Source organism: Loxodonta africana, chromosome 3 (assembly GCF_030014295.1).
Source record: "Loxodonta africana isolate mLoxAfr1 chromosome 3, mLoxAfr1.hap2, whole genome shotgun sequence".
NCBI classification, from domain to species: Eukaryota; Metazoa; Chordata; class Mammalia; order Proboscidea; family Elephantidae; genus Loxodonta; species Loxodonta africana.
In genome coordinates, this window is record NC_087344.1 from 102,819,189 (window position 1) to 102,845,563 (window position 26,375).

The 26,375-nt window shown below is 41.4% G+C and overlaps 1 protein-coding gene across 2 annotated transcripts in view; it reads right to left on the reverse strand.

Moving 5' to 3' along the window:
- The window catches only part of DOCK7 (dedicator of cytokinesis 7), a 271,372-nt gene extending 246,498 nt beyond the window's left edge, over positions 1–24,874 (reverse strand). For both annotated transcript variants that reach the window (XM_064282069.1, XM_064282072.1), the window contains exon 1: positions 24,782–24,874. In XM_064282069.1, the coding sequence (XP_064138139.1) occupies positions 24,782–24,819 (38 nt within the window). In that variant the 5' untranslated portion in view covers positions 24,820–24,874. The remainder of the gene's footprint in view (positions 1–24,781) is intronic.
- Positions 24,875–26,375: the final 1,501 nt, after the last annotated feature.

The window sequence follows — 26,375 nt, forward strand, 5'->3', positions numbered from 1 at the left end:
AAGATCATAGCCACTGAAAACTTTACGGAGCGCAGTTCTACACTGAAACACACAGGATCATCATGAGTTGGAATCAATTTGACAGCAATTGGTTTGTTTTGGGTTTTTTTGGTTTTGGTTTTATTTTGTTGGGTGGGGGGCTTAATAGGATAAAATAGTAAATTAGATATGGAGTACCAATGAAGCAAATAGCCTTCAAAAGATGTATCACATTCTCCAAAAAGCCTTTCCTGATTATTTCTGTTCTATTTCACTTCAGTTAGAGACTCCTCTGTGCTTTCAAACCACTCTCTATATATCCATATACATTTAAGGAAATGGGACTTTCCAGGAAGCTATTCAAGGACATTGGTCACTGACTGCTTCCTACCATTAAGAAGAACCTGGCCTTGTTGACATGAAGTAGGAAAGCCCAATGTTTGTAAACACTCTTTTTGATAGAAGTATGTAAATTGTAAAGTAGATTCTTCTGGAATGGTGATGCAATACCCAAATATAAAAGTATGGTGAATTCGGCTTCTCTGGCTTGGTTCACTGCTACTCTTCAGAAGCACCTCTGTAATCTCCTTGAGGAATTAGAGAGGAAAAGGAAACTTCACTTCTGACTGCAAGATGCTATGCTGTCTCTTACATAAATATCTCCATGCAGGTTAGTTTCTGTATCCTCTGCCATTAGAGAAAATGTATATTCTATAACTCTGTCTGGTAGCATTTTTGTATTTAGAACTACATAATTGTGACAACCAAACACTACTTCTGTCACAGCACCTAACAAATTGTTTTGAAATGTGTTTACCCATCTCCTGGCAAGAACTACGTAATTAAGAGGTCGGAACTTCATTTTATTTACCTTTGCATCCCTTAGCAGAGTGCCTAGCATTTCTGTTGTTGTTGTTAGCTGCCATCAAGTCAGACCCTGACTCATGGCAACCCCAGGCACAACGGGATGATGGACAACGGGATCAGACCACTGTGATCCAAACAGTTTTCACCGGCTGATTTTCGGAAGTAGATCACTAAGCCTTTCTCCCTAGTCTGTCTTAGACTGGAAGTTCTGCTGAAACCTGTTCACCGTCACAGCAACAGGCAAGCTTCCACTGACAGGCGAGTGGTGGCTGTGTTGAAGTGCAATGACCAATAATCAAACCTGGGTCTCCCACATGGAAGGTGAGAATTCTACCACTGGACCACATACTGGGCTGCTTAATAAATGTTTACAGACCTAAAGTGAAAACAAGAATAGAAGAAATAAATTCATAGTTCCTCCCCCCAAAAGTTATCAAAGAAAGAATCTTAGAGTAAAACAACTGATCAGAACTTAAGGGCAGAAACCGTATCTTATTAATCTTTACATTCTCAATGTCTAAGACAATGAGGAGTGGGAGAGAACTGAAGAGTGGAGAGATGGAAAAGGAACAAGGTAGGGAATAAGAGTGAGTTTAGAGATGTCCTAGCATATGGGCTTTCAAATACCCTACAGAGTAAACTAATCTCTTTGTATTGTTAGTTTCCATTGGATTGGAAAGCAAAGAGAAAAGTATGTCTTTTTATTTATTACTGTCAAATAGGTAGGTACATATTTTTCTGGTGGGGAAAAATCTGAATTCACCAAAGAGTGTAAATATATAACCTTTTCTTGAAAAGTCTAGTTGACATGATAATTACCTCATTTGTTACCTAGGAAGGCAGGAAAATTATTACTGAAACACAATGCTCTCCTATTCAACATGAAACATTTTTTTACAAAATATATAACTTTTTATCCATCTCAAAATCATCCCTGATGTGCCTTTAGCACATCTGCAAAGAGCCGATACCAGAACTTCTTTCAAGCTCTACAACTATGTAAATAAAATTACTGTGACGTACAGAGGAAATAAGAGTTCCCAATATGGAGAAAAGGCGAAGATAACAACCTGATACAGAGAACACAACTTAAAAAATAAATAAATAAAAGGAATATATACATGGCAAATAAAGTCAAACTTCAGAAACAGGCATAAAGCATAAGGTACATCTCTCCACTATCTCCCATCCCCAGTTCTAGTCACCAAATGTAACCACTTAGTATTTTCTTAGGTATTCTTCAAAAAAACGTATATGATGTAACTGCACATTTAAAAAACCCATTGCCATCGAGTCGATTCTGACTCATAGCAACCCTATAGGACAGAGTAGAATTGCCCCATATGGTGTCCAAGGAGCGCCTGGTGGATCTGAACTGCCAACCTTTTGGTTAGCAGCCGTAGCTCTTAACCACTACACCACCAGACTTAGAAACTCTGTGGGGAAGTTCTACTTTGTCCTATAGGGTTGCTATGAGTCAGAATCGCCTTGATAGCAGTGGGCACATTTAAGAAATCCTTTTTATTTTTTAATGTCTACACATGACATCATATAATAATCTTTTCTTAATACTTTCCATTATATAATTATATACTTAACAATATATCATGGAGTTTTTTCCATATCAGCAAATAAAGCTAGTAATAACATTAGCAACATTTATCAAACACAAGGTGCTAAATACTGTGCAAAGTGCTTTATATTTTTTATACCTCATTAAATCTTCAGAAAAATCCTACGAACTAGGTACTATATTAGGGAATTGAAGCTTTAAGAGGCTAATGTCACGTAACGGGTAAGGAATGAAGCCAAGATCTGAACACAGAGCCCCCACGCTTAACCACTGCTCTTCTTTTTATCTGCTGTAGAGTTCATGTTGTTGCTCTTGTCGTATGCCATCACGTCGATTTTGACTCATAGCAACCCTATAGGACAGAACAGAACTGCCCCCTAGGGTTTCCAAGGAACGGCTGGTGGATTTGAACTGCCATCCTTTCGGTTAGCAGCCTGAGCTCTTAACCACTTTGCCACCATAGTATTGGTAAATTGGAACACTTTTAACAAGTTCATTTGGTGAACATTTAGGTTATTTCTAGTTTTCGCAAAGATCATCACAAGAATGTAAGCTCCACGAGGACAGAGATCTAGAATCTAGAATTTCGGGTGATTTTTATTTTCTCTTTTGGGCCTTCTATATTTTCCAAATTTTCTGCAGCAGCATATTTATTTTATAATATAGAAAAAAGATATTTTAGATAAATTTTTAAAATAAAATACATTATTAATGCTTAGGAAAGGCAGAGGCTGGGTTGTAATTTAGATCCATAAAGTTCTTACGCCCTTTTTCCATGGAAGCAAGTTTCCAAAGGAAAATGACTCTAGCTATAGTTCGCATTAACAGTTTCTCTATTTTCCAAACTATAGCCTATGAAGTCTGTTAAAGAGTGAAAAATGTCTACTGTACATACTAACATATTAAATAGGAACATTTTAAGAATTACCACCACTGTTATGATCTGTTTTCTATTTTTTGTGACTTGCTAAATAAAACTCCGATCTCTAAGGCACTTTTTTTGTGACACTTGTAAATTAGCCTGTGTTAAATTTTTTGAAAACACAGAGGGCTGGATTATAATAACCACTAAAGGCTCAAGAAAACTAAAATACGTACAGGTCGATTTGTGAAACAGAACAAAAATAGTACTTCTATGTAATACACTTAACATTTAAGACATAGCTCCTTGAGGTAGCTTGTCTGGGGTAAAAAAAAGGATGTCAGCTGTCTCATGTATCCCATAACATGATAACATTTAAATCAATGATTTAGAAAGCACTGTATTAAGGAGACCCTGGTAGTGTTAAGTGCTATGGCTGCTAACCAAAAGGTTGGCAGTTCAAATCCACCAGGTACTCCTTGGAAACTCTATGGGGCAGCTCTACTCTATCCTATAGGGTCGCTATGAGTCAGAATGGACTCAATGGCAATAAGTTTGGTTTTTTCTTTTTTTTTTTGGTATTAAGGAGACCTGAGTGGCAGTTCAAACCCACCAGCTGCGCCACAAGAAAAAGATGTGGCCGTCAGCTTCTATAAAGATTTACAGGCTTGGAAACCCTGTGGGGCAGTTCTACTGTGTTTCATAGGGTCGCTGAATCAGAATCAACTCAACAGCAATGGGTTTGGACGTGTTTATTGACTCCATCACTGTGATCTTAGCATTTCACCATATCTTAATTTCCTCAACTAAAAAATGCTGAAAATACTACCTCTAATGCATGGACCATATTAAATTACTTAAACGAAAAGGTGGATAAGTATACAGCTAAACTGTGTGGAAAACAGAATTCAAAATTTAGCATTTGGAAATATTAACACTGATCTGAAATTGGCAATTAAAACAAAAACGGGGGTGGGGGAGAAGCTTTACTGTAAAAAAAAAAAAGGACAAATTTATCTTAAATTCCACCCTACTTCATAAAAACAAAGGAAGAATCTCTTTACCTACAATTGTACAAATTATATGCTGGTGTAAAACTACATATAATTACTGTTAAATCATGTTTATTCTAACTAAAATATTTCTCAAATCTTGGTTCCTCCCGCTCCTCTCTATCACCTGCCCACAAATAACATCATACTTAAAGGTGAAAGTCTGAATGCTTTCCTCCTTAGATAAGGAACAAAGCAAGGATGCCCAATCTTGACACTTCTATGGAACACTATGCTAAAGGTTCTAGCCAGTAAAGGAAAAAAAAAAAATTAAAGGCATCCAGATTGGAAAGGAAGAAATAACCTTGTCTTTATTCACAGAAAGTATGACCTTGTGCAGAAAATCATAATGAATAGACAAAAAACTACTAGAACTAATAAATGAGTACAGCAAAGGATACAAGATCAATATTCAAAAATTAACTTATTTCTATACACTAGCAACAAGCCAAAAATATTTTTAATTCTATTCATAATAACATCAAAAAGAATAAACTACTTAGAAATAAATTTAACACAAAAAAAATACAAGACCTATACACTAGTTTTTCTACAAAACACTGCTAAAAAAATAATAAAGTAAGGTCTAAATAAAGGAAGAGACATCTGTATTTACCATTCAGAAGACTCAATACTGTTAAGATAGCAATTCTCCCCAGACTGATCTACAAATTCAACATGTTATTGTGGTTGTCAGTTGCCATCCAGTCAATTCCAACTCAAGGCGACCCCACGTGTACAGAGTAGAACTGTTCCATAGGATTTTTAAGGCTGTGACCTTTCAGAAACAGATCACCAGGCCTGTCTTCCAAGACACCTCTGGGTAGGTTCAAACTGCCAACCTTTTGGCTAATAGTCCAGTGGCAAAACACATATTGATATTGATCTTAAAATTCATATGGAAATGCAAAAAAAAAAAAAAATGCAAACTAACTAAAACAATTTTAAAAACAAGTACAAAACTGGAGTACTAATACTATCAGATTTCAAATTTTACAATAATCAGTACTACCACGCAACAGTAGGCTCAAACACAGCAACAAATTTGAGGATGGCACAGGACCAGGCAGTGTTTCATTCTGCTGTACAAAGGCTCACTATGAGTCAGAACTGACTCAATGGCACCTAATAACAACTCAACTACATGGTACTCTTATATGGATAAATACACAGATTAGTAAAACAGAATTCAGTTCCTAGAAATAACCCCTTACATGTATGGTCAACTGAAACCCTGGTGGCGTAGTGGTTAAGCGCTACAGCTGCTAACCAAAGGGTCGGCAGTTCGAATCTCCCAGGCGCTCCTTGGAAACTCTGTGGGGCAGTTCTACTCGCTATGAGTCAGAATCGACTCGACGGCACTGGGTTTGGTTTTTTTTGGTTTGATACCCGATAAAGGCGACGAGGCAATCCAGTGGAGAAAAAGATAGTGTTCTCAGCAAAGAGTGCTGAGACAACTGAACATCACATGCAAAATATGAATGCAGACCCTTATACCACACCATAAACAAAAATTAACTGAAAATGGATCATAAACCCGAATGTAAGAGCTGTTTGTTGTTAGGTGCCGATAAGCCAATTTTGACTCATAGCAACCCCATATAACAGAGCAGAACTGTCCTGTAGGGTTTTCAAGACTGCAATTTTTACAGGAGCAGATCGCCAAATCTTTTCTCCCACAGTGCCTCTGAGTGGATTTGATGCACCTTATGGAGCACAGTTCTATTCTGACACACAAAGGATCTTCACGAGTCAGAATCAACTCAATGGCAATTAGTCTGGTCAGATATAGGGACAAAGTAAGTGGTTGCCTGAGGCTTGCAGTAGAAGCAGGGAGTAACTGCAAGCTGGCACATCTTTTTTTGATGATGGAAATGCTCTAAAACTGGATAAATGGTGACAGTTTCATAATTCTATCAATTTATTAAATATCAATGAATTGTAAACTTAAAACAAGTGAATTTTATGATACATAAATTAGACCTCAGTAAAGTTGTTTTAAAAAAACAAGACTGGTACAGATGTGCAGTAAGATGGATTGCTTTTTATACGGCCTTTCTCACCATAGCCTTAAAAATCACCAAGTGATTGGATGAGACTATGCAAATAAGGTGCTTCTGGCCCACCAAGAGGATTGGAAAGCTTGCAGATAAGGTGCATGGCACCCTTGGAGGGGGTGGAAACATGCAAATAAGGTATATGGAACCTTAATGAGGGGATTGGTCAGTTTTGCCACTCCACTAGGCTTAAAATGAGCCATTTCAGAGGCAGGAAGGGGGTACCTCACCACCACCACCAAGAAGAGATGGGAACGGAGTGTGCCGTTGGACCCGGAATCCCTGCACTGGGAACCTCCAGAACCCAGGAGACAGAGAAAGAGAACTGTAACACTGGAGACAGTGAGAAACGGCGGCAGCAGAGATAGCAAAACCAAAAGACCAGCAGGAGACAGCACGGTGAGCTTCTCAACCCATGGAGCAAGACTGCTAAGTGCCTTGGGGCAGGGAGGCCTTCTGGCGGAGTGGGGTACCTCAGGGCACCTGTCGACAGGGCTAGATTTGCCAACCCACAGAGGTATAGAGCTAAAAGCCTTCGGGTCAAGGCTCACTGGCAGAATGGGGTTCATCTAGGCGCTTATCAGTGGAGTTAAAGAGCTTTCTAACACTTACCCAAGCAGGGCAGAGGCCAGACTGAGGGGCCAAAGGGCCTAGGGAATGAGGGCCAGAGAGAGACCTGCCTGCAGGAACAGCATAGGTTTTGACCAAAGAACTGTATCCTGAGTACTGAATTGAAGTAACAGGTTACTGAGTTGTAACCTTATACTTCCCTAATAAACCCCATCATTGTGAGTATCGTCTGTGATTTCTGTGTGGCCACTTCAACAAATTATCGAACCCAGCAGAGAAGTAGAGACTGCCACGGGAGGCAAGATCAGCGTCTGTGATCAATAAAGTTATATGTCAACTTGGCTGGGCTATGATTCTCAGTGGTTTGGCACTTATGATGTAGTTTGGCAGGCATATGATGATGTGATCACCTCCATGATGGATCTGCTGTGAGCAGTCAATCCGTTGAAAGGGAGTTTCCTTGGGGGTGTGGCCTGCATCAAATAAATAAGTGGACTTTCTGGCAAGGCTCGTGGGCTTTTGCTTGCTCTGGATCCTGCAGCTGGCTCCTGTTCGTCTGACTTCTTAGGACTTGAGCTAGCAGCTTACGTGTCTTCTCACCTGCCAATCTTTGGATTCATCGATCTTCACAGCCTGTGAGCAAGAGCCCTGTGATTTGACCTGCCAATCTTAGGTTCGCCAGCCCTTGCAGCTACGTGAATCAGGAGAAGCCTCTATCCTGACCCATAGTCTTGGGACGTTCCAGCCTCTAAAATCACGTGTGCCATTTCCTTGATATAAATCTCTCTATATAGATATTTATATGCTCTAATAGTTTTGCTTCTCTAGAGAACCCAGCCTAAGACATTTGGTGCTGAGAGTGGTACTAGAGAAACAAAATTTAAGGATAAGTTTCCTAAATTTGTTCTCAAGTCTGGTTAGTCTAAAAGATGTTGATGACTCTGCTTCCAGTAGTAAAGAGGTCACTGCTAATCCATGGCATGAGGTGACAACAGAAGTACGCAAAATATGGCCACCAACAGATCAGGTATTGGTGAAAGGCAAGGCTCTAGGTGACTGTGTATTTTATACTTGTCTTAATCATCTAGTAGTGCTATAACAGAAATACTACAAGTATTTCCTCTTTAATAAAGTGAAATTTATTTTCTCACAGTCTAGTAGGCTAGAAGTCCAAATTCAGGGCGGCAGCTCCAGGGGAAGGCTTTCTCTCTCTGTTGGCTCTGGAGGAAGGTCCTTGTCATCAATCTCCCCCTGGACTAGGAGCTTCTCTGCACAGGAACCCTGGGTCCAAAGGACATGCTCTGATCCCCAGTGCTGCTTTCTTGTTGGTATGAGGTCCCCCTGTCTCTCTGCTTGCTTCTCTTTTATATCTCAAAAGAGATTGGCTCAAGACACAGTCCAATCTTGTAGATTGAGTCCTGCCTCATTAACATAGAAGTAGGATTTAAAACACATAGGAAAATCACATCAGATGACAAAATGGTGGATAATCACACAATCCTGGGGATCATGGCCTAGCCAAATTGATACACACGTTTTTGGGAGACACAATGCAAACCATGAGAATGTTTTTCTATAATTTTGTCATAATGAGAAACACAAGGAAACTGGTTGGTTGGTCCTACTTTTGCTAAATAAAGTGGTAAAAGAAAGAGATGAACTCAGGGCTTCTGAGTCAAAGCTCAAGCACCACATAAACAACCTCAAAGTTTCCACTCGTGCCTTGAAAGAAAAGCTTATTTCTAGTAGTAACAGAGCTGATGTTGCCGAAAACCAAACCCAGAGTCTTACTGTAAGAGTGGCAGAATTAAAACGTCAACTCAACTGCCAACTTCAAGGGGTGTCTGAAGTTAAAGTGAGGGCACTGATTGGGGAAGAACTGGGATTCCAAAATGGGATGGGGACATATGGGCATGTAATCAAGAAGCTAGAGACACTGAGCCCCTAAATTCCACTGAATCACTCCTGCCAACAGAAGGAGCCCTCTCACTCCCATTTGAAGAGATGACCCCATGTTTATCTGCTAAGCCACCCTCACCAGTAAAACCATTAGCCCCTCCCCCCCCATCTAATGAGATTAACCCAGCAATTCTAAAGAGCCTTTCTCTGAGTCATTGCCTGGGGCACTGTCTGAGGCAAATGCCTTATGAGACAATGCTGAATGTCCTCAAAACACATCCCCACTATCAGAAACACATTCCCACTACCGATTTTGGCTTCTAGACCTATAACTAGAGTTAAGTCCCAGCAAGCCTCAAAAGGTGAAGTACAAACTGTGACCCATGTGGAGGTATGCTACACTCCAAAAGAACTGCTTCACTTATTGTAATATGTACAAACAGAAACCTGGAGAATATGTATGAGAATGGCTATTAAGGGTATGAGATAATGGTACAAGGAACATAAAGATGGATGTGTCTGAGTTTATTGTTATGGGCCCACTAAGCATAGATTGTTCAATGTTTCACCTCAAGAGGTTAGGAAAGGATCTAATAGCTTGTTTGGTTGGGTCACTGAAGCATGGATTACTTGGTGGCCTACACTAAATCAAGTTGAAGTACCAGGCCTGCCTTTATATACTACAGAAGAAGGTTTCCAAAGGCTCAGGGAAATTGGCATGTTAAGAGTGGATTTATCAAGTCAGACCCACAGACCCACACATAAAGTGCCCAGAGGGCACACTTTTTACCACAACATTGAGGAACAAATTTGTGAAGGGAGCCCCAGCATCCTTGAAAACTACTATGATTGCTATTTTATGTAAGTCAGATTTGACAGTGGAAACTGCCCTATGTGAACTAAGACACCTAACTACTATGGGGTTGACTGGACCCCATGGTGGTAGGGGCCAAGCAGCTGCGCTCAATCAACAAAGACAAGGTGGGCACGGTTACTGTAATGGATAGCGAAGTCATAGCAGTAATCAGAACAGTCTGACTTATACAGACTTATGGCGTTGGTTACTTAGTCATGGTGTCTCTAGGAGTGAAACAGATAGAAAATCTACCAAATATTTACCTGATCTGTACAAGCGGAAGAATTCTAGGTTGTGATCAGCCGTCTAACTCGAATCACCAGAATAGAGTCAAAGACCCTCAATCAACTTCCAAACTTGAGTGAGTTTAAAGACCTACAACCCTTTGAACGAAGGGGAGGCTGGGTATCCTTGAGGAAGGACTCCAACACACTGCCCAAAACTTTTATTGTTAATCTTTCTCCCAGACTTCCCCAAAGGGATCTATGGCCTTTTATGAGAGTGACCAGTTCACTGGGGGAAAGGAAATAATCAGACTTTTCAGGGATTACTAGATACTAGTTCTGAACTGACACTAACTACAGGAGAACCAAATCATCACTATGGCCCACCAGTCAGAGTGGTGACATATGGAAGTCAAGTTATTAATGGAATCTTAGCTCATATCTGTCCGACTGTAGGTCCAGTGGGTCCCTGAGCCCATCTTATAGTGATTTCTCCAGTTCCAGAATGTACGCTTGGAATAGATATACACTCAGCAACTGGCAGAACCCCCACACTGGATTCCTGAAAAATGAAATAAGGGTATTAAGGTAGGAAAAGCCACGTGGAAACCATTAGGACTGTCTCTACCTAGGAAAATAGAAAACCAAAGCAATACTCCATTCCTGAAGGAATTGCAGAGATTAGTGGCACTATAACGGACTTGAAGGATGCAGGAGTAGCGATTCCTATCACATCCCCATTCAGCTCACGTATCTGGCCTATGCAAAAAAACAGATGGATCTTGTAGAATAACAGTAGGTTATCAAAAACTTAATCAGCTAGTGGGTCCAATTACAGCTGCTGTTCCAGACAGTTTCATTGCTTGAGCAAATTAATACATCTCCTGGCACCTGGTATCCAGCTATTGATTTGGCTTTTCCTCCATAGCTGTTTCGAAGGACCACCAGAAGCAGTTTGCCTTCAGCTGGCAAGGCCAGCAATACACCTCTAGTTGCCTACCTCAGGGCTACCACAACTCTCCAGCCCTATGTCATAATTTAGTCCACAGGGACCCTGATCACCTTTTCCCTCCACAAGACATCACACTGGTTCATTACATTGATGACATTATGCTGACTGGATCTGGTAAGGAAGATATGTCAATGACTCTGGACTTACTGATAAAACATTTGCATGCTAGAGGGTGTGAAATTAATCCCACAAAAATTAAGGCACCATCCACCTCAGTGAAATATCTAGGGGTCAGTGGTATGGGACATGTAGAGATAGCCTCTCTAAAGTGAAGGATAAGTTATTGCATTTGGCCCCTCCCAAAACTAAAAAGGAAGCACAGTGCCTAGTGGGCCTCTGCGGATTTGAGAGGCAACATATTCCTCATTTGGGTCTGCTACTCCGGCCTATTTATCAAGTGACTCGAAAAGCTGCTAGTTTTGAGTGGGGCCTAGAACAAGAGATGGCTCTGCAATAGGTTCGGGCTGCCATGCAAGCCGTTCTGCCACTTGGGCCACATTATCCGGCTGATAAAATGGTGACTGAAGTGTCAGTGGCAGTCAGAGACGCTGTCTGGAGTCTTTGGCCAGCCCTTATTGGTGAATCACATCGCAGAACCTTAGGATTTTGAAGGAAAGCCCTGCCATCCTCTGCAGATAACTACTGTCCTTTTCAGGAACAGCTTTTGGCTTGTTACTGGGCCTTAGTAGAGACTGAACAGTTAACCATGGGCCAAGTCACCATGCAGACTGGGCTACCCATCATGAACTAGGTGTTGTCTGACCTACAGAGCCATAAAGTTGGACGTGCACAGCAGCATTCCATCATTAAACGGAAGTGGTATATATGAGATCAGTCCCGAGCAGGACCTGAAGGCACAAGTAAGTTGCATAAGGAAGTGGCCCAAACACCCATGGTTTCCACTTCTGTTACATTACCTTCCATCTCCCAGTCTGCACATATGGCCCTATGGGGAGTTCCTTATAATCAGTTGACTGAGGAAGAGAAAACTCGTGCCTGTTTTACAGACAGTTCTGTATGATACGTGGGTACTACTCGAAAATGGACAGCGCCTGCACTATGGCCCCTTTCTGGAATCTCCCTGGACAGTGGTCCAGGGAAATCCTTCCAATAGGCAGAACTTTGAGCAGTGTACCCGGCTGTTCACTTTTCTCAGGAGAAATGGCCAGATATGCAACTGTATACTGATTCATGGGCTGTGGCCAATGGTTTGGCTGGATGGTCTGGGACTTGGAATGAACATGATTGGAAAACTGGAGACAAGGAAGTATGAGGAAGAGGTATGTGTACAGACCTCTCTGAATGAGCCAAAGAAGTGAAGATATTTTTGTAGCATGTGAATGCTCACCAGAGGGTAACCACAGCAGAGGAATATTTTAACTAACAAGTAGAAAGGATGATGCGTTCTGTGGAAACCAGTCATCCTCCTTCCCCAGCCACTCCTGTTACTGCTCAATGGGCTCATGAACAAAGTGGCCAAGGTATCGGGGATGGAGGTTATGCATGGGCTCAGCAACATGGACTTCCACTCACCAAAGCTGACTTGGCTACAGACACTGCTGAGTGCCCAATCTGCCAGCAGCAGAGAACAACACTGAGTTCCCAGTATGGTACCATCCCTCGAGGTAGCAGCCAGCAACCTGATGGCAAGTTGATTATACTGAACCACTTCCATCATGGAAAGGGCAGCATTTTGTTCTTACTGGAACAGACACTTCTCTGGATATGTACTTGTCTTCCCTGCACGCAGTGCTTCTGTCAAAACTATCACCCCTGGACTTACAGTATCCCACACAGCATCGCCTCAGGTCAAGGGATTCACTTCACAGCAAATGAAATGCAGCAAAGGGCCCATACTCATGGAACTCACTGGTCTTACCATGCTCCCCATCATCCTGAAGCAGTTGACTTGATAGAACAATGGAATGGCCTTCTTGAAACGAGCCACCCAGAAGTAGGAAAGAGAGGATCCCACCACCACAAAGGAAAAACAGCAGGAGCATAGAGTGCATCCTTTGGACCTGGGATCCATGCACTGAGAAGCTCCTGGAACCAGGAGACACACACAAAGAGAGAAGCGGTGGCAGAGAAACAATGGCAGGAGATGGCATGGTGGGCTTCCTGGCCCACAGAGTGAGAAAACAGAGTGTCTGGGCAGGAGGCTTGCTAGCAGAGTAGGATGCCTCTGGGCACTTACTGGCAGAGTTTTGTAACGCTTCGTAACACTGCCGAGCAGAGCACAGGCTGAGGGCCACAGAGGCATGCCTGCAAGCATGGCTGGGAAGAAACTGTCCTGATGGAAGAACTATATCCTGAGCATTCCTGAACCTGAATGTAACCTGAATGTTACTTCCCTAATAAACCCCATAATCAGAAGTAGGGTCTGTGAGTTCCATGTGGCCACTGCAATGAATTATGGAACCCAGCAGAGAAGTATGAAGTGTCATAGGAGGGAGAGTCGGTATCAGAATTCGTAAAGATGGCGGAGAGAGGAGGCATGTCTGACCTCTGCCTCATAGGAATCAGCCTTGGGCTGTTGATCTTGATTCTCTTTCCCCCTTGTGAAGTTAGAGGAGGTCAGATATCGTCCCTTTATCTTTTTACAGTAACTCATTCTGAGATTTGCATGGAGCTGATGCCATCACCTCTCCCCCATAAGCCACAGAGAAGGGCATGTGACCTAGCTCTGTCCAGTGTCCCTTATGTCCCTAAATATAGTAATTGGTCCAAGGAAGGAATGTGATCTAAGTCAGATCAATCATTGACTCCTTGGATCTTTCCTGCCAGGACTAAGCTGATAGGATTTGAGCCTGGGGCTGCCAACTCTCACTGTGACCATTTTGTGGAAAGTACTCAAGACATAAAGAGTCCTACTGACATCATACTTTTCAGTTATTTAAGTCAATGCTCTTTTTTGTGTATAGATTAATCTGATTTGAGTTTCTGTCACTTGCAACCAAAAAGTCCACCCTGTGAAAAGCCACTGAGTAGTTGCCAATGGGGTCCAAATGCAACCCAGAAGTGAAGAGGAGTTAACTCTCTGAGGAGATTAATCTGACTAATGGAAACAGAAGGCAGGAGAAAAGCAGGCAGATAAATTCCCTCTTCTTCCAGACTCCTCTCTACTAGTTTAAGAAACTGTTCCTCTGTCCAGAGAAACCCTGTAGGCCAAGCACACACACCTGCCAAACAATCTCTCTCCAGTTCTTTGTGAAGCAGTGGCCAGCAAAATAAGATATCACCTTACATTATTTCCTGTTCATCTCTCCCTCACTTCCTTTTTTCCACTGCTCTTAGTTTAGTGCCCTTGGATTGTGCTTCCCAAATAAAGCATCAGCTCTCAATCCTTTTCTCAGGCTCTGTTTTCTAAGGAAACTGTACTAAAACAAAGAGTATACAGCAACCATCACACTCAATAGTGAGACACAGAAAGCTTTCCCTTTGAGATCATATACAAGGGTGGTCAATATTAATAAAACGTTGAATAGAAATGGTAAGAATGGCATGGTAATCATATGCAGAGTAAAACAAATCAATCAATCAATCAAAAGTTATAAGGATCAGAAAGGAAGAAACAAAAATTCACAATTTCCTGATGATATGGTTGTCTATATAGAAAATACAAAGGAATCCACGGATATATTTTTGGAATGAAAAAGAGTTTAGTGCGGTACAGCTGGAAACAAAATCGTATTCCTAGGAATAAACCCAACAAAATATATACAAGAACTTTACAATAAAAATTATAAAATATCATTGTACAGTATAAAGAACATCATAAATGCAGAGATACACTATGATCATGGATTGGAAACTCAAAATTATAAGGACATCGTTTCTCCCCCAAATCGATATACAGATTCAGTGCAATCCCAATCGAACTTTAACACGGTTCCTTTTTTTTTTTTGATAGATTTTAAAATTTACATGGAAATTCAAAGGACTAAGGGCACTCAAGACACTTTCTAAAAAGGTGGCAGAAGTTACTCTACCAAACTCCAAGGCTTATTATAGTTATGATCATTTATAATTGGTGAAGATACATAACCAGACAAACGGAACAGAATAGTGGGACTAGAAAAAAAGAACCACAAATAGGGATGGATGATCTATGACAGAGGTGGCAGGGCAGTCAACAGGGGAAAGATAACCTAATAACCGGTGCTGAGAAAACTGGGTACGCACTCAGGAAAAAAAATAAACTCACACCAAGTGAGTTTCAAGTGCAGGTAGAAAATCAAGTCAAAAGAGAATATAAACCTAAAAAGAGGCAACCACAAAGTCGTATCTAGATGAGCATATTAATGACCTTAGGATAAGAAAATATTTCTTAAACAAGACTCAAAAAGTACTAACCATTAAAAAATGATTGATAAACTACATCGAAACTGAGAACCTACAGTATTCAAAAGACTCCTTAATAAGACTGAAAAACAATTCAGAGAGCGGAAAAAGATATTCACAACAGCTTTAATCAATGCATGGCCAATACAATGAATATGTACACTAAGTAAAGTACTCATAAAAAAAACAAGAAAAAGACAAACCAAAAGGAAAAACAACATGGGAAGGGGAACCACCAAACGACTTAAGAAGGTCATTCACAAAACAAAAAACTCAACTGGTTGTAAACATAAAAAATGGAACTCAACCTCATTAGTAGTCAAAAAAAAAAAAAAAGTCAAGTAAATACAAATTCAAACTTCTACAATGAGATTGCATCATGCATCCATCAGATTGGCAAAAATAAAAAAGATGGCAATACCAAATGATGCCAACTACGTTGAGCTACATTGTTGGTGAGACTGTAAATTTCTACAGCCACCTTAGGAAACAGTTTGGCATCACCTAATAAACTTGGTGATAAAATTGCTAAGATAAGCAATAAAATATCTACGACCCAGGAGTTCCACATCTGAGTTTACTCTAGAGAAACTCATGCACATGTATGCCAGGATATATGTATATGAATGTTTACTGGAACAGTGTTCCTCATAGTCAAAAACTGGAAACAATCCAATTGCCCAACCACTACAAAATAGATGAATTCTGGTTTATTTATACAATAAAATTCTATAAAGCAATGAAAATTAGTAAACTTCAACTACTCACAACACCATAAATGAATCTCACAAATATAATTTTAAGCAAAAGAAGCAAGACAGAAAAATCAAATATATAGTATGATTCTATTCAAATAAATTCAATATCAGAAAATATTGCTTAGGGAAGCATTAATAGGTAGTAAGAAAAAAGAAAAGCAAAAAATGGTAATCCCAGGAGTCAGAATAGTGGATTGAAGTAGTAGTCTGAAGGATGGGTAAAATTTTAAAAAAAGAAAAGAAAGGATATATGGAAAAGAAAAAAAACAGTAGAATAATTATAGAGATGGAAGTGAGCAGAGGATTTGTGGAGGTATACTGAAAAGGCCAGGCAGACTGTAGGACAAAGCATAAAACAAAGAGTAAATTAACAAGAGAAGGACCAGATTACAGGTGACCTCAAAATCCAGGCAAGAGTTTCCATTTAACACATTGAGAAGCCAATTTAGATAGTGGTTGAACAACACAATGAATGTAATTAATGCCACTGAATTGTACATATAAAAAATATTGAAATGGCAAATGTTCTGTTTTATATAAATACAGTTGTTGTTAGGTTCTGTCAAGTCAGTTCCGATTTATAGTGACCCCCAAGCACAATGAAACACTGTCTTATCCCGTACCATCCTTACAATCATTGCTATGTTTGAGCCCACTGTTGCAACCACTGTTTCAGTTCACCTCGTTGAGGGTCTTGCTCTGTTTCCCTGACCTTCTACTTTACCAAGCATGCTATCCTTCTCCAGGGACTGGTGGTCCCTCCTGATGATATGTCTAAAATATGTACCCTTGTTTCTAATGAGCATTTTGGCTATACTTCTTCCAGGACAGAATTGCTTATTCTTCTGGCAGTCCATGGTATATTCAATATTCTTCACCAACACCATAATTCAAATGCGTCAATTCTTCTTCAGTCTTCCTTATTCACTGTCCAACTTTCTGATGTATACGAAGCAATTGAAAATACCATGGCTTGGGTCTGGCACACCTTAGTCCTCAAACTGACATCTCTGCTTTTGAAACACTTTAAAGAGGTCTTTTGCAGCAGATTTGCCTAATGAAATATGTCATTTGATTTCCTGACTGCTGCTTCCATGGGCATTAATTGTGGATCCATGCAAAATGAAATCCTTGACAACTTCAATCTTTTCTCCATTTATCATGATGTTGCTTACTGGTCCAGTTGAGAGGGATTTTGTTTTATGTTGAGATGTAATCCATATTGAAGGCTGTTATCTCTGATCTTCATCAATAAGTGCTTCATGTCCTCCTCCCTTTCAGCAAGCAAGGTTGTGTCACCTGCGTATCACAGATTGTTACTGAAGTCTTCCTCCAATCCTGGTGCCACATTTTTCATACAGTCCAGCTTCTAGGACTATTGACCCAGCACACAGGATGAATAAGTATGGTGAATGGATACAACGCTGACTAACAACTTTCCTGACTTTAAAACACACAGTATCCCCTTGTTCTGTCTGAATTAGTTTCTTAGTCTATGTACCAATTCCACATAACCAAACTTAAGAGTTCTGAATTCCCATTCTTCACAATGTTATCCATAATTTGTTATGATCTATATAGTCAAATACCTTTGCACAGTCAATAAAAGGTAAACACCTTTTGGTATTCTCTGCTTTCAGCCAAGATACATCTGGCATCAGCAATGATACTCTTCGTTCCACATACTCTTTTGAATCCAGCTTGAATTTCTGGCAGTTCCCTGTCGATGTACACTGCAATTGTATTTTAATTACCTTCAGCAAAATTTTACTTGCACAAGATATTAGTGCTATTGTTCAGTATTTCCACATTCTGCTAGATCACCTTTCTTTGGAATGGGTACAAATATGGATCTCTTCCAGTCACTGGCCAGGTAGCTATCTTCCAGATTTCTTGGCATAGACAACTGAGCACTTCCAGCATTGCTGAATCCATTTGTTGAAACATCTCAACTGGTATTCCATCAATTCCTAGAGCCTTGTTTTTCATCAGTGCCTTCAGTGCAGCTTGGACTTCTTCCTTCAGTACCATCGGTTCTTGATCATATGCTACCTCCTGAAATGACTGAATACCCACCACTTCTTTTTCGGTACAGTGACTGTGTATTCCTTCCATCTTCTTTTGATGCTTTCTGCCTTATTCAATTTTGCCCATAAAATTCTTCAACAGTGCAACTCGAGGCTTGAATTTTTTTCTTCAGTTCTTTCAGCTTAAAAAATGCCAAGCATGATTCTCCCTTTTGGTTTTCTAACTCCAGGTCTTTGCACATTTCATTATAATATTTTACTCTGTCTTCCTGAGCTACCCTTTGAAATCTTCTGTTCAGCTTTTTTACTGCATTTCATCCTTTTGCTTTAGCTACTCTACGTTGAAGAGCAAGTTTCAGAGTCTCTTCTGATATTCATTTTGTTCTTTTCTTTCTTTTCTGTTTTTTTAATGACCTTTTGCTTGCTTCAAGTATGATGTCCTTAATGTCATCCCACAACTCATCCGGTCTTTCATCATTAGTGTTCAATGTGTCAGTTCTATTCTTGAAACAGTCTCCAAATCACGTGGGATATACTCAAGGTGGTACTTTGGCTCTCATGGACTTTTTAAAAATTTTCTTCAGCTTCACATTGAACTTGCATATGAACAATTGATGGTCTGTTCTGCAGTAAGCCTCTGGCCTTGTTCTGACTGATGATATTGAGCTTCTCCATCGTATCTACACATGTAGTTAATTTGATTCCTGTGCATTACATCCGGTAAGGTCCACATACATGGTCGCTGTTTATATTTTTACTGCGATTATTTTTTAAAAGCCACTATATATTCTAGAACAAAAGAACATCACGATGAAAGCTGTGTTTTATTGTTGTTAACTGCCCGTCAAGTCCGCACCCAACTCATGGCAACCCCATGTGTTACAGCAGAATTGCTCCACCGGGTTTTCTGGGCTATCATCTTTACAGAAGCACTTCGCCAGGCCTTTCTTCTGTGGAGGCACTGGGTAGGTTCAAACCACTAATCTTTAGGTTAGCAGCCAATCTTGTGATCGTAAACCATTTGTGCCACCCAGAATGTCATGATGAAAGCATTTATTAGAAGTCTACCTGGGAACATTTGAATCAGAAGAAAGAGAGACTAGATCAGCTATGACCCTGTCTTGGTCATCTACAAGTAAGGTAATGGAAGATGCTCTAAGATAGTACCAGGATGGCATTCAATCAAACACCTCTTATGTGTCCGGTATCCACAAGATGCCATGCTAAGCACTGGAGATAAAAAGTCAAGACTTAGACCTGCCATCAAAGAGCTCTGAAAAGCAGTACAAAAACAGGGAAAAAGGTTACTTACTGGGCAAGCATGAGAGTTTTTCAAATAATAATTTTTAAAAAGCAGCTCATGAAATCAGTAATGAAAAAAAGAAAAAGATAAAAAATTCCTATTCCTTAAGAGTTCTACAATTTGGGTCTTAAAAGCTTGTGAGCAGCCATCTAAGATACTCCACTGGTTCCACTCCATCTGGGGCAAGGTAGAATGAAGAAAACCAAAGACACACAGGAAAGATTAGTCCAAAGGACAGGACAAAATAATCCAAACAAAATCTTAGCCAATTAATCTACAGTCAACGTTCCATAAATGTCTACGGGGTACCTATTATATGCTGGGGGATGACTATAAAGGTTAACAATGCATGGGCCTCATCTTCAAAAAGCAGAGAGGGCAGAGGCAATTACTTGGACAAAACATACAGTCTGCTTTTCAATGATGAGCTGAGTAAGTAGTTCCAATCAGTGATATAATAATAAAGAGCTTTGAGAAATCATCAAATCGGAACTCAAAAAATAATGGCACTAAGTGTAAAAAGTTAGGAAATAATTGAGTCAAGAATATTACCACAGTTCTTTAAAGTTTGATCTCACCCCAACATTACTGGCATGAATCAAAAAAAAAAAAACAGAAAATAAGAAAATTTGGAGAGGCTGGGGGAGATTGGAACACCTATGCACTGCTGGTGGGAATGCAAAATGGTACAACCATTTTGGAAAATGATATGGCGCTTCCTTAAAAACCTAGGACTAGAAATACCATACGATCCAGCAATCCCACTCCTAGGAATATATCCCAGACAAATAACTGCCGTCACACGAATAGACATATGCACACCCACCCACGTTCACTGCAGCATTATTCACAATAGCAAAAAGATGGAAACAACCTAAATGCCCATCAACAGATGAATGGATAAACAAACTATGGTACATACACACAATTGAATCTATGCAACAATAAAGAACAATGATGAATCTGGGAAACATCTCACAACATGGATAAATCTGGAGGGCATTATGCTGAGCGAAATAAGTCAATCACGAAAAAACAAATATTGTATAAGATCACTATTATAAAAACTCATGAAAAGGTTTAGACACAGAAAGAAACAATCTGTGATGGCTATGAGGGAGGACACGGGTAGGGAGGGAAAAACACTAACTAGACAACAGATGAGTGTTAACTTTGGTGGAAAGTAAGGGGAAGTCAGCACAACTTGACTAAGGCAAGGTCATGGAAGCCTCATAGATGCAGTCAAACTACCTGAGGGATCAAATTACTGGGCTGAGGGCTGGGGACCATGGTCTCGGGAAACATCTAGCTCAATTGGCATAACATAATTTATAAAGAAAATCCTCTACATTGTACTTTGGCGAGTAGTGTCTGGGGTCTTACTAGCTTGTGAGCGGCCATCTAAGATACTCCACTGGTCCCACCCCATCTGGAGCAAGTGAGAATGAAGAAAACCAACAACACAAGGGAAAGACTAGTCCAAAGAACTAATGGAACACAACTACCACAGCCCCCACCAGACTGAGCCTAGCATAACTAGATGGCACCCGACGACCACCACTGACTGCTCTGACAGGGACCACAATAGAGGGTTCCAGACAGAGCTGGAGAAAAATGTAGAATAAAATTCTAACTCACAAAAAAAGTCCAGACTTACTGGTCTGACACAGACCAGAAAAACCCAAGAGTATGGCTCCGAACACCCTTTTAACTCACTACTTAAGTCACTCCTGAGGTTCATCCTGCAGCCAAAGATTAGACAGGCCCATAAAACAATCAATGATACACACAGCTCAACCACATATACAAGACTAAATGAGCACACCAGCACAACAGCAAAGACGAGAAGGCAGGACGGACGCAACAGGATAGCTAGACAAATGGAAATGTGGAACGTGAGGTCAAGAAGGGAAGAGTGTTGACATTCCACAGGGTTAGTAACCAATGTCACAAAACAATATGTGTATTAATCGTTTAGTGAGAAACTAATTTGCTCTGTAAACCTTCATCTAAAGCACAATAAAACAAAAATAATGTTTCACGTGCTTTTTGACTCAACCATTACGTTTATATAATTTAAAACCTGACAAAATAATCAAAAGTGTTTTCCCATCCAAAAAAAAAAAGGTAAAGGTTTGTGGACAATCATGAAGCTTTAAAAAAAAAAAGTTTCAAACAGCAATGGGCTTTTCACAAAGCAATAAATTTTATATATGCACATTATGGAAAGGATTACCACCTCCAAGAGAAAGTCTTAAACCGTATTACTACATACAAAGCACTATTCTAAGCACTTTATAGGCACTGATTTATTTAATTCCCACAACAATCCTAGGAGGTAGGTCCTACTATTACTTCCATTTTACAAATCTCAAAAATTAGGCAGAGTGAGGTGAAGCAACTTGCCCAAGTTTACACATTTAATGAATGGCAGTGCTGGGATGTCAAATTCAAGAGGTTTGTGTCCAAAGTTTGCACTATATACTCTTCTAGCAGGAAACGAAGAAGCAGGACAAGAATTTATTCAGAACTATTATTCAGTCCTTGGAAACCCTATGGGGCAGTTCTACTCTGTCCTATAGGGTCGCTATGAGTCGGACTCAACTCTACGGCAGTGGGTTTGGTTTTGGTTTATTATTCAATCATATTCAATAATAAGGAGGAAGGGGCCTTTCATTCACAATAACCAGATAACAATTAATCACCTACAGAAGTTCTGTCTTGGCCTTCCCTCCATATTATGTCTACACTGGAATAGCTCATCTACTCCCCTGGCTTCAGTCATAATCTGTTTGCTGATGACTCCCAAATCTAGATCTCCAGCCCACTTTCTTTTGTGCCTTAAATCGGCACCAACAACCTAATAAATATTTCTCTTGTATGATCCAACAGCACCTCAAAATCAACATGTTCAATATTCAATCATTGTCATCCTCCCACTTCACTTCCGCCCTCAAACCCCTTGCTCCTCCTGTACTCCCTTACCTCAACGACCACCTCCATCACCATGTACTTGCCCAAGTCAGGAACTTAGGTGTCACCCTAGGCTCCTCAGTCTTTCTCATCTCCTATATCCAGTCAACCACCAACTGCTGCCATTTCTACGTCCTAAGTATCTCTCCAGTGAGTGCCTGTCTCTTCATTGCCATTGCCTCCCTTAATTTTATAACTCTACTAGGCTACCCTAATTTGCATTTTGTATTGTTTTATGTACCTAGTATCTTTTTTTCTTGTGGTTTGTCCTGTCCCATCTGGCAACAAATTCCATGAATGGAGAATAAACATTGCATATATTTCGTAGCTAACTCCCCATGTGCATTTTACTTATCAGTGAAATGGTTTCAGAGATAAGCTTTTGGTTACATTAAACAAATGAACACTAAGAATGCATGTCAAGCAATATATGTGTTCACACTACATGTTTTTAAAAATAACATTACCTTCAGAAATGAGACCCAGTTATTTTACTTCCCCTGAAAAAAGTAATAATTTCCTAAATTTACCACAACACCCTAGGACATATCAATTATGATAAGTGCTCAACTACAGTTATTGGCAATGCTTTACACAAATTATGCCATTTAATATTCAAAACAACCCTATGAGCTGAGTACTATTATTGGCTGAGGTCTCAAGTTTGAAAATAACAGCCAGAATTTGAACAGGTCAGATTCTGACACTAGAGCCCATGCTCTTAATCTTTAAGCACATGCCTCCTAAAGAGAAAATGAAATTTGTTTTAAACCCTGAAAGAAAAAAAAATTAAACTCAAAGCTTAAATCAAAACGATTTTAGGTTTAAATGAAAAGCCAAATTCAGTAAAGTAAAACTATGGAAGGTCGGGCAGGTAAGAAAGGACCTGTTCGGTAGGCCTAAATATCTTTGAGACAAGTCACCGAACTACAAAGATTTAGAGTCACAGAAATACAACTGTCCGAAAAGTAACACATTTTAGTGTTCCCTTTTTTCTTGTTAGCAGCCTCCCAGTGGACCCACAACTCAGAGCGGCCCCATGTGTTACAGAACAGAACTGCTCCATAAGGTTTTCTCGGTTCTAATCTTTATGAAAGCTGATCGCCAGGCCTTTACTTCCCAGGAGCCGCTGGGTGGGTTCAAACCGCCAAACTTTAGGTAAGCATCCTACTGCGAAGCGACGCGGGGCTCCTCCTTTTTTCTTAGGACATTATAATTCACAAAAATAAGGTTTTATTAAAACCAAAAATGTCTAGTGTCTTATACATTAGCATATTCCACAAAGAAATTCTACAAATCGAAGAATCCTTCATGGTAATCAGTTTTTATTGGGAGGGCGGAGGTACAGGAGTAGCATCTAACCCACCACAAGTAGGTAAATGGTTCGCTAACCTTAACCTTGACGACTTGCTTACTTTCATAGTCCTAAAATACGAGTCAAAGAGCCAGCGTATAAAGAACACTGCCCATCATCCATCCATCTTCCTCTGGTTGTGTAAGAAACACTGGCGAATATTTAAACTCACGGGATACTAAGATCAAGCTTCAACCCACAATTCGTCAAATTCTGACCGATGGTACAGACCACGGGGGTGCAGGCCACAGCTCTAACTTTTCGTTTGAGCCAATAAGTAGATAAATAAACCGCTGCTGTGGAGTCATTCCGACTCATAGCGACCCTACAGGACACAGTAAAACTGTCCCATAGGGTTTCCAAGGCTGTAAATCTTTACGGACGCAGACTGTCACATCTTTCTCCCGCGGAGCGGACGGTGGGTTGGAACTGCCGACCTTTCGGACGTTTTAAATTCACAAGCCCACTCTGAACTGGGCCCCTGGGCGCAAAGTGGGTTTCTGTCAGATTTCCCAGGAAGGGTGAGAGGCGTGGAAGGGCCGCTTGCCACCGACCACAGCACGCCGAGCCCCGCTCCTTTTGTTGGGGTGGAAAGGAGGGCGGACCCCGGCACCTTCCCGGGGACAAACGGAGGGTAGGCGGAGAAAGCGGAGAGGGCAAAACGCCGCTGCGGCCCCAGGCCAGCCCGGGGGTGGGGGCACAAAGCGTTTGGGAAGCGCCGGCAGGCCGCCCAACTCCCCCAATCGCCTTTCGATAAACCGCCGCGAAACTCCAGGCCCGGGCCGCGGAGGAGCCGGCTGAGGCGGGCGCGCTGGCGTACGGGGCCCTCGGCGCTCCCCGGAGAGGCGCAGCCCAGGGTGCGGGAGGAAGCCCGGGATCGGCGGGCAGCGCCAGGCCTCAGGGGCGCCCACAGAAGCCGCCCAGCCCCTCTGTCTCAGAGACCAGGCGCGGGCCAGGCCGCGGGACCAAGGCGCCGGCCTCGCCACACCCACCCGCCTCCTAGGCCCGGCCGGGGAGGACTCTCCCACTCTTCGTCGGGCTGCGGCGGCGAGCCCCACGTCCGAGATTTACCTGCTGATCTTCTGAGCGAAGGCGCGGCGCTCGGCCATGGCTGCCGAGGCAGCGGCGACGGCGGCGGTCTGGGCGCGGACGAGCGGGCGCGAGCGTCGTCGCTCGCGCTCCCTCCCTCGCGGCCTCCGCCAGTCCCGGCTCCGGACCCGGGAGGCTGGGGCTGGAGGCCGGAGCCGGGAACGAGCCCTGCCGTAATGCTCCTTAGAGGCGCGCACCAAGAAACGGCTCCGCCCCTGCCCCAGTGTGTTAATCTCGGCGGAATCCCGAGCTTCGGAACACTGCTGCTGTCGGCGGGGGCGTAGAGGAAGAACAGGGCGTGGAGGGACCTAGATGCCAGCCCTTGCCGCCCGCAGAACCAGGAGGAACGAGAGAGAAGCCAGAGAGGAGTTAGCGGCGAGGCAGGAAAACAAGATAACCGAATGAATAGGGGAAGCTTGGTGGCTTTCCCGAAAAGGAAGGGAAGGAAATGAAAGATGGACTTTGCCAAGGGGAGCTGTGCTTTGCCGACTGGCATGGCCGAGTTCTTGTCCTTGCAGTGCCCACCTCCTAGCAGCTGAAAGCTTTTTTTCTGCTTGGGGTCTGTTTGGAGGAAAAATGGTTTTTCTTATCGAAAAAGAGCCAGAAAAGGCCTTTCTTCTGCAGAGGTAACAGTAATAGTTAACATGAGATGCCTAGCTAGCCAGGCACTGGATTAGGGTTTTACATGCATGATCTTACTTTAACCTTCACAACAGCCCTTTGAAGTAGGTTCTGTTATTAACCCCATTTTAGAGAAGGAAATTGACACAGAGAAGCTAAGCCACTGATCCCAGGTCGCACAGATGGTAAACCCCTCATCTGACATTCAAACCCATAACCCAGGCCTTCTCTTTGAGGACAAGTGTTTCTACGTTAAAAATACTCTTCCTGAGTCCATTGATCCCCGCTTTTGAGTCATTTGTGAATGTGTATGTCTGCATGTGTATCTCCAGATGAGCTCACTCTCTATATATATGTTCAGATAAGCTCTAACATACTTTCCCATTTTGATATTCTATTAAATTATCTCTGTGTTTACTCAAACTGACCTTGCCCATAATATTCTATAAAGCAGAGATGGCATAGATCATGTTTTACTGTTTTTTAAGACATTGTAAGCCCATAGTGTCTAGAATGCATATTTGCTGATTACTGAAGTTATGGAGAAACTAAGAAAAATATCTTGGTTTCTTGTAGTGCTTGTTCTCTTAAGTATTCCAAGAATTTGATATACATACCTGTTTATTCTTATTATATTTATTCTTACTGTGTCCTGTGGAGCATGTTGGATACTTGTTTTTCTCTCATTTACAGTTGGAAAATCTGTAATATGGAGCCATTAGGTGACTTGCCCAGAGTCACACTCTTGGGTCAGAGGTGAAAGCTTCAGTTACCTATAACTTCCTATCTAGTGCTTTATCCACTGTGGGAAGGCTTAGTTTATTGCTTAGCAATGGTCATTCCACTAACACTGCCTTTTAAACACAGTGGAACAAAAGATAGTCTACTGAAAGAAGATGCATAGTTAGCTTCTTCCTAAGTGCTTTGCCCAGCTAGGTGTTCTAGAGAATACAAA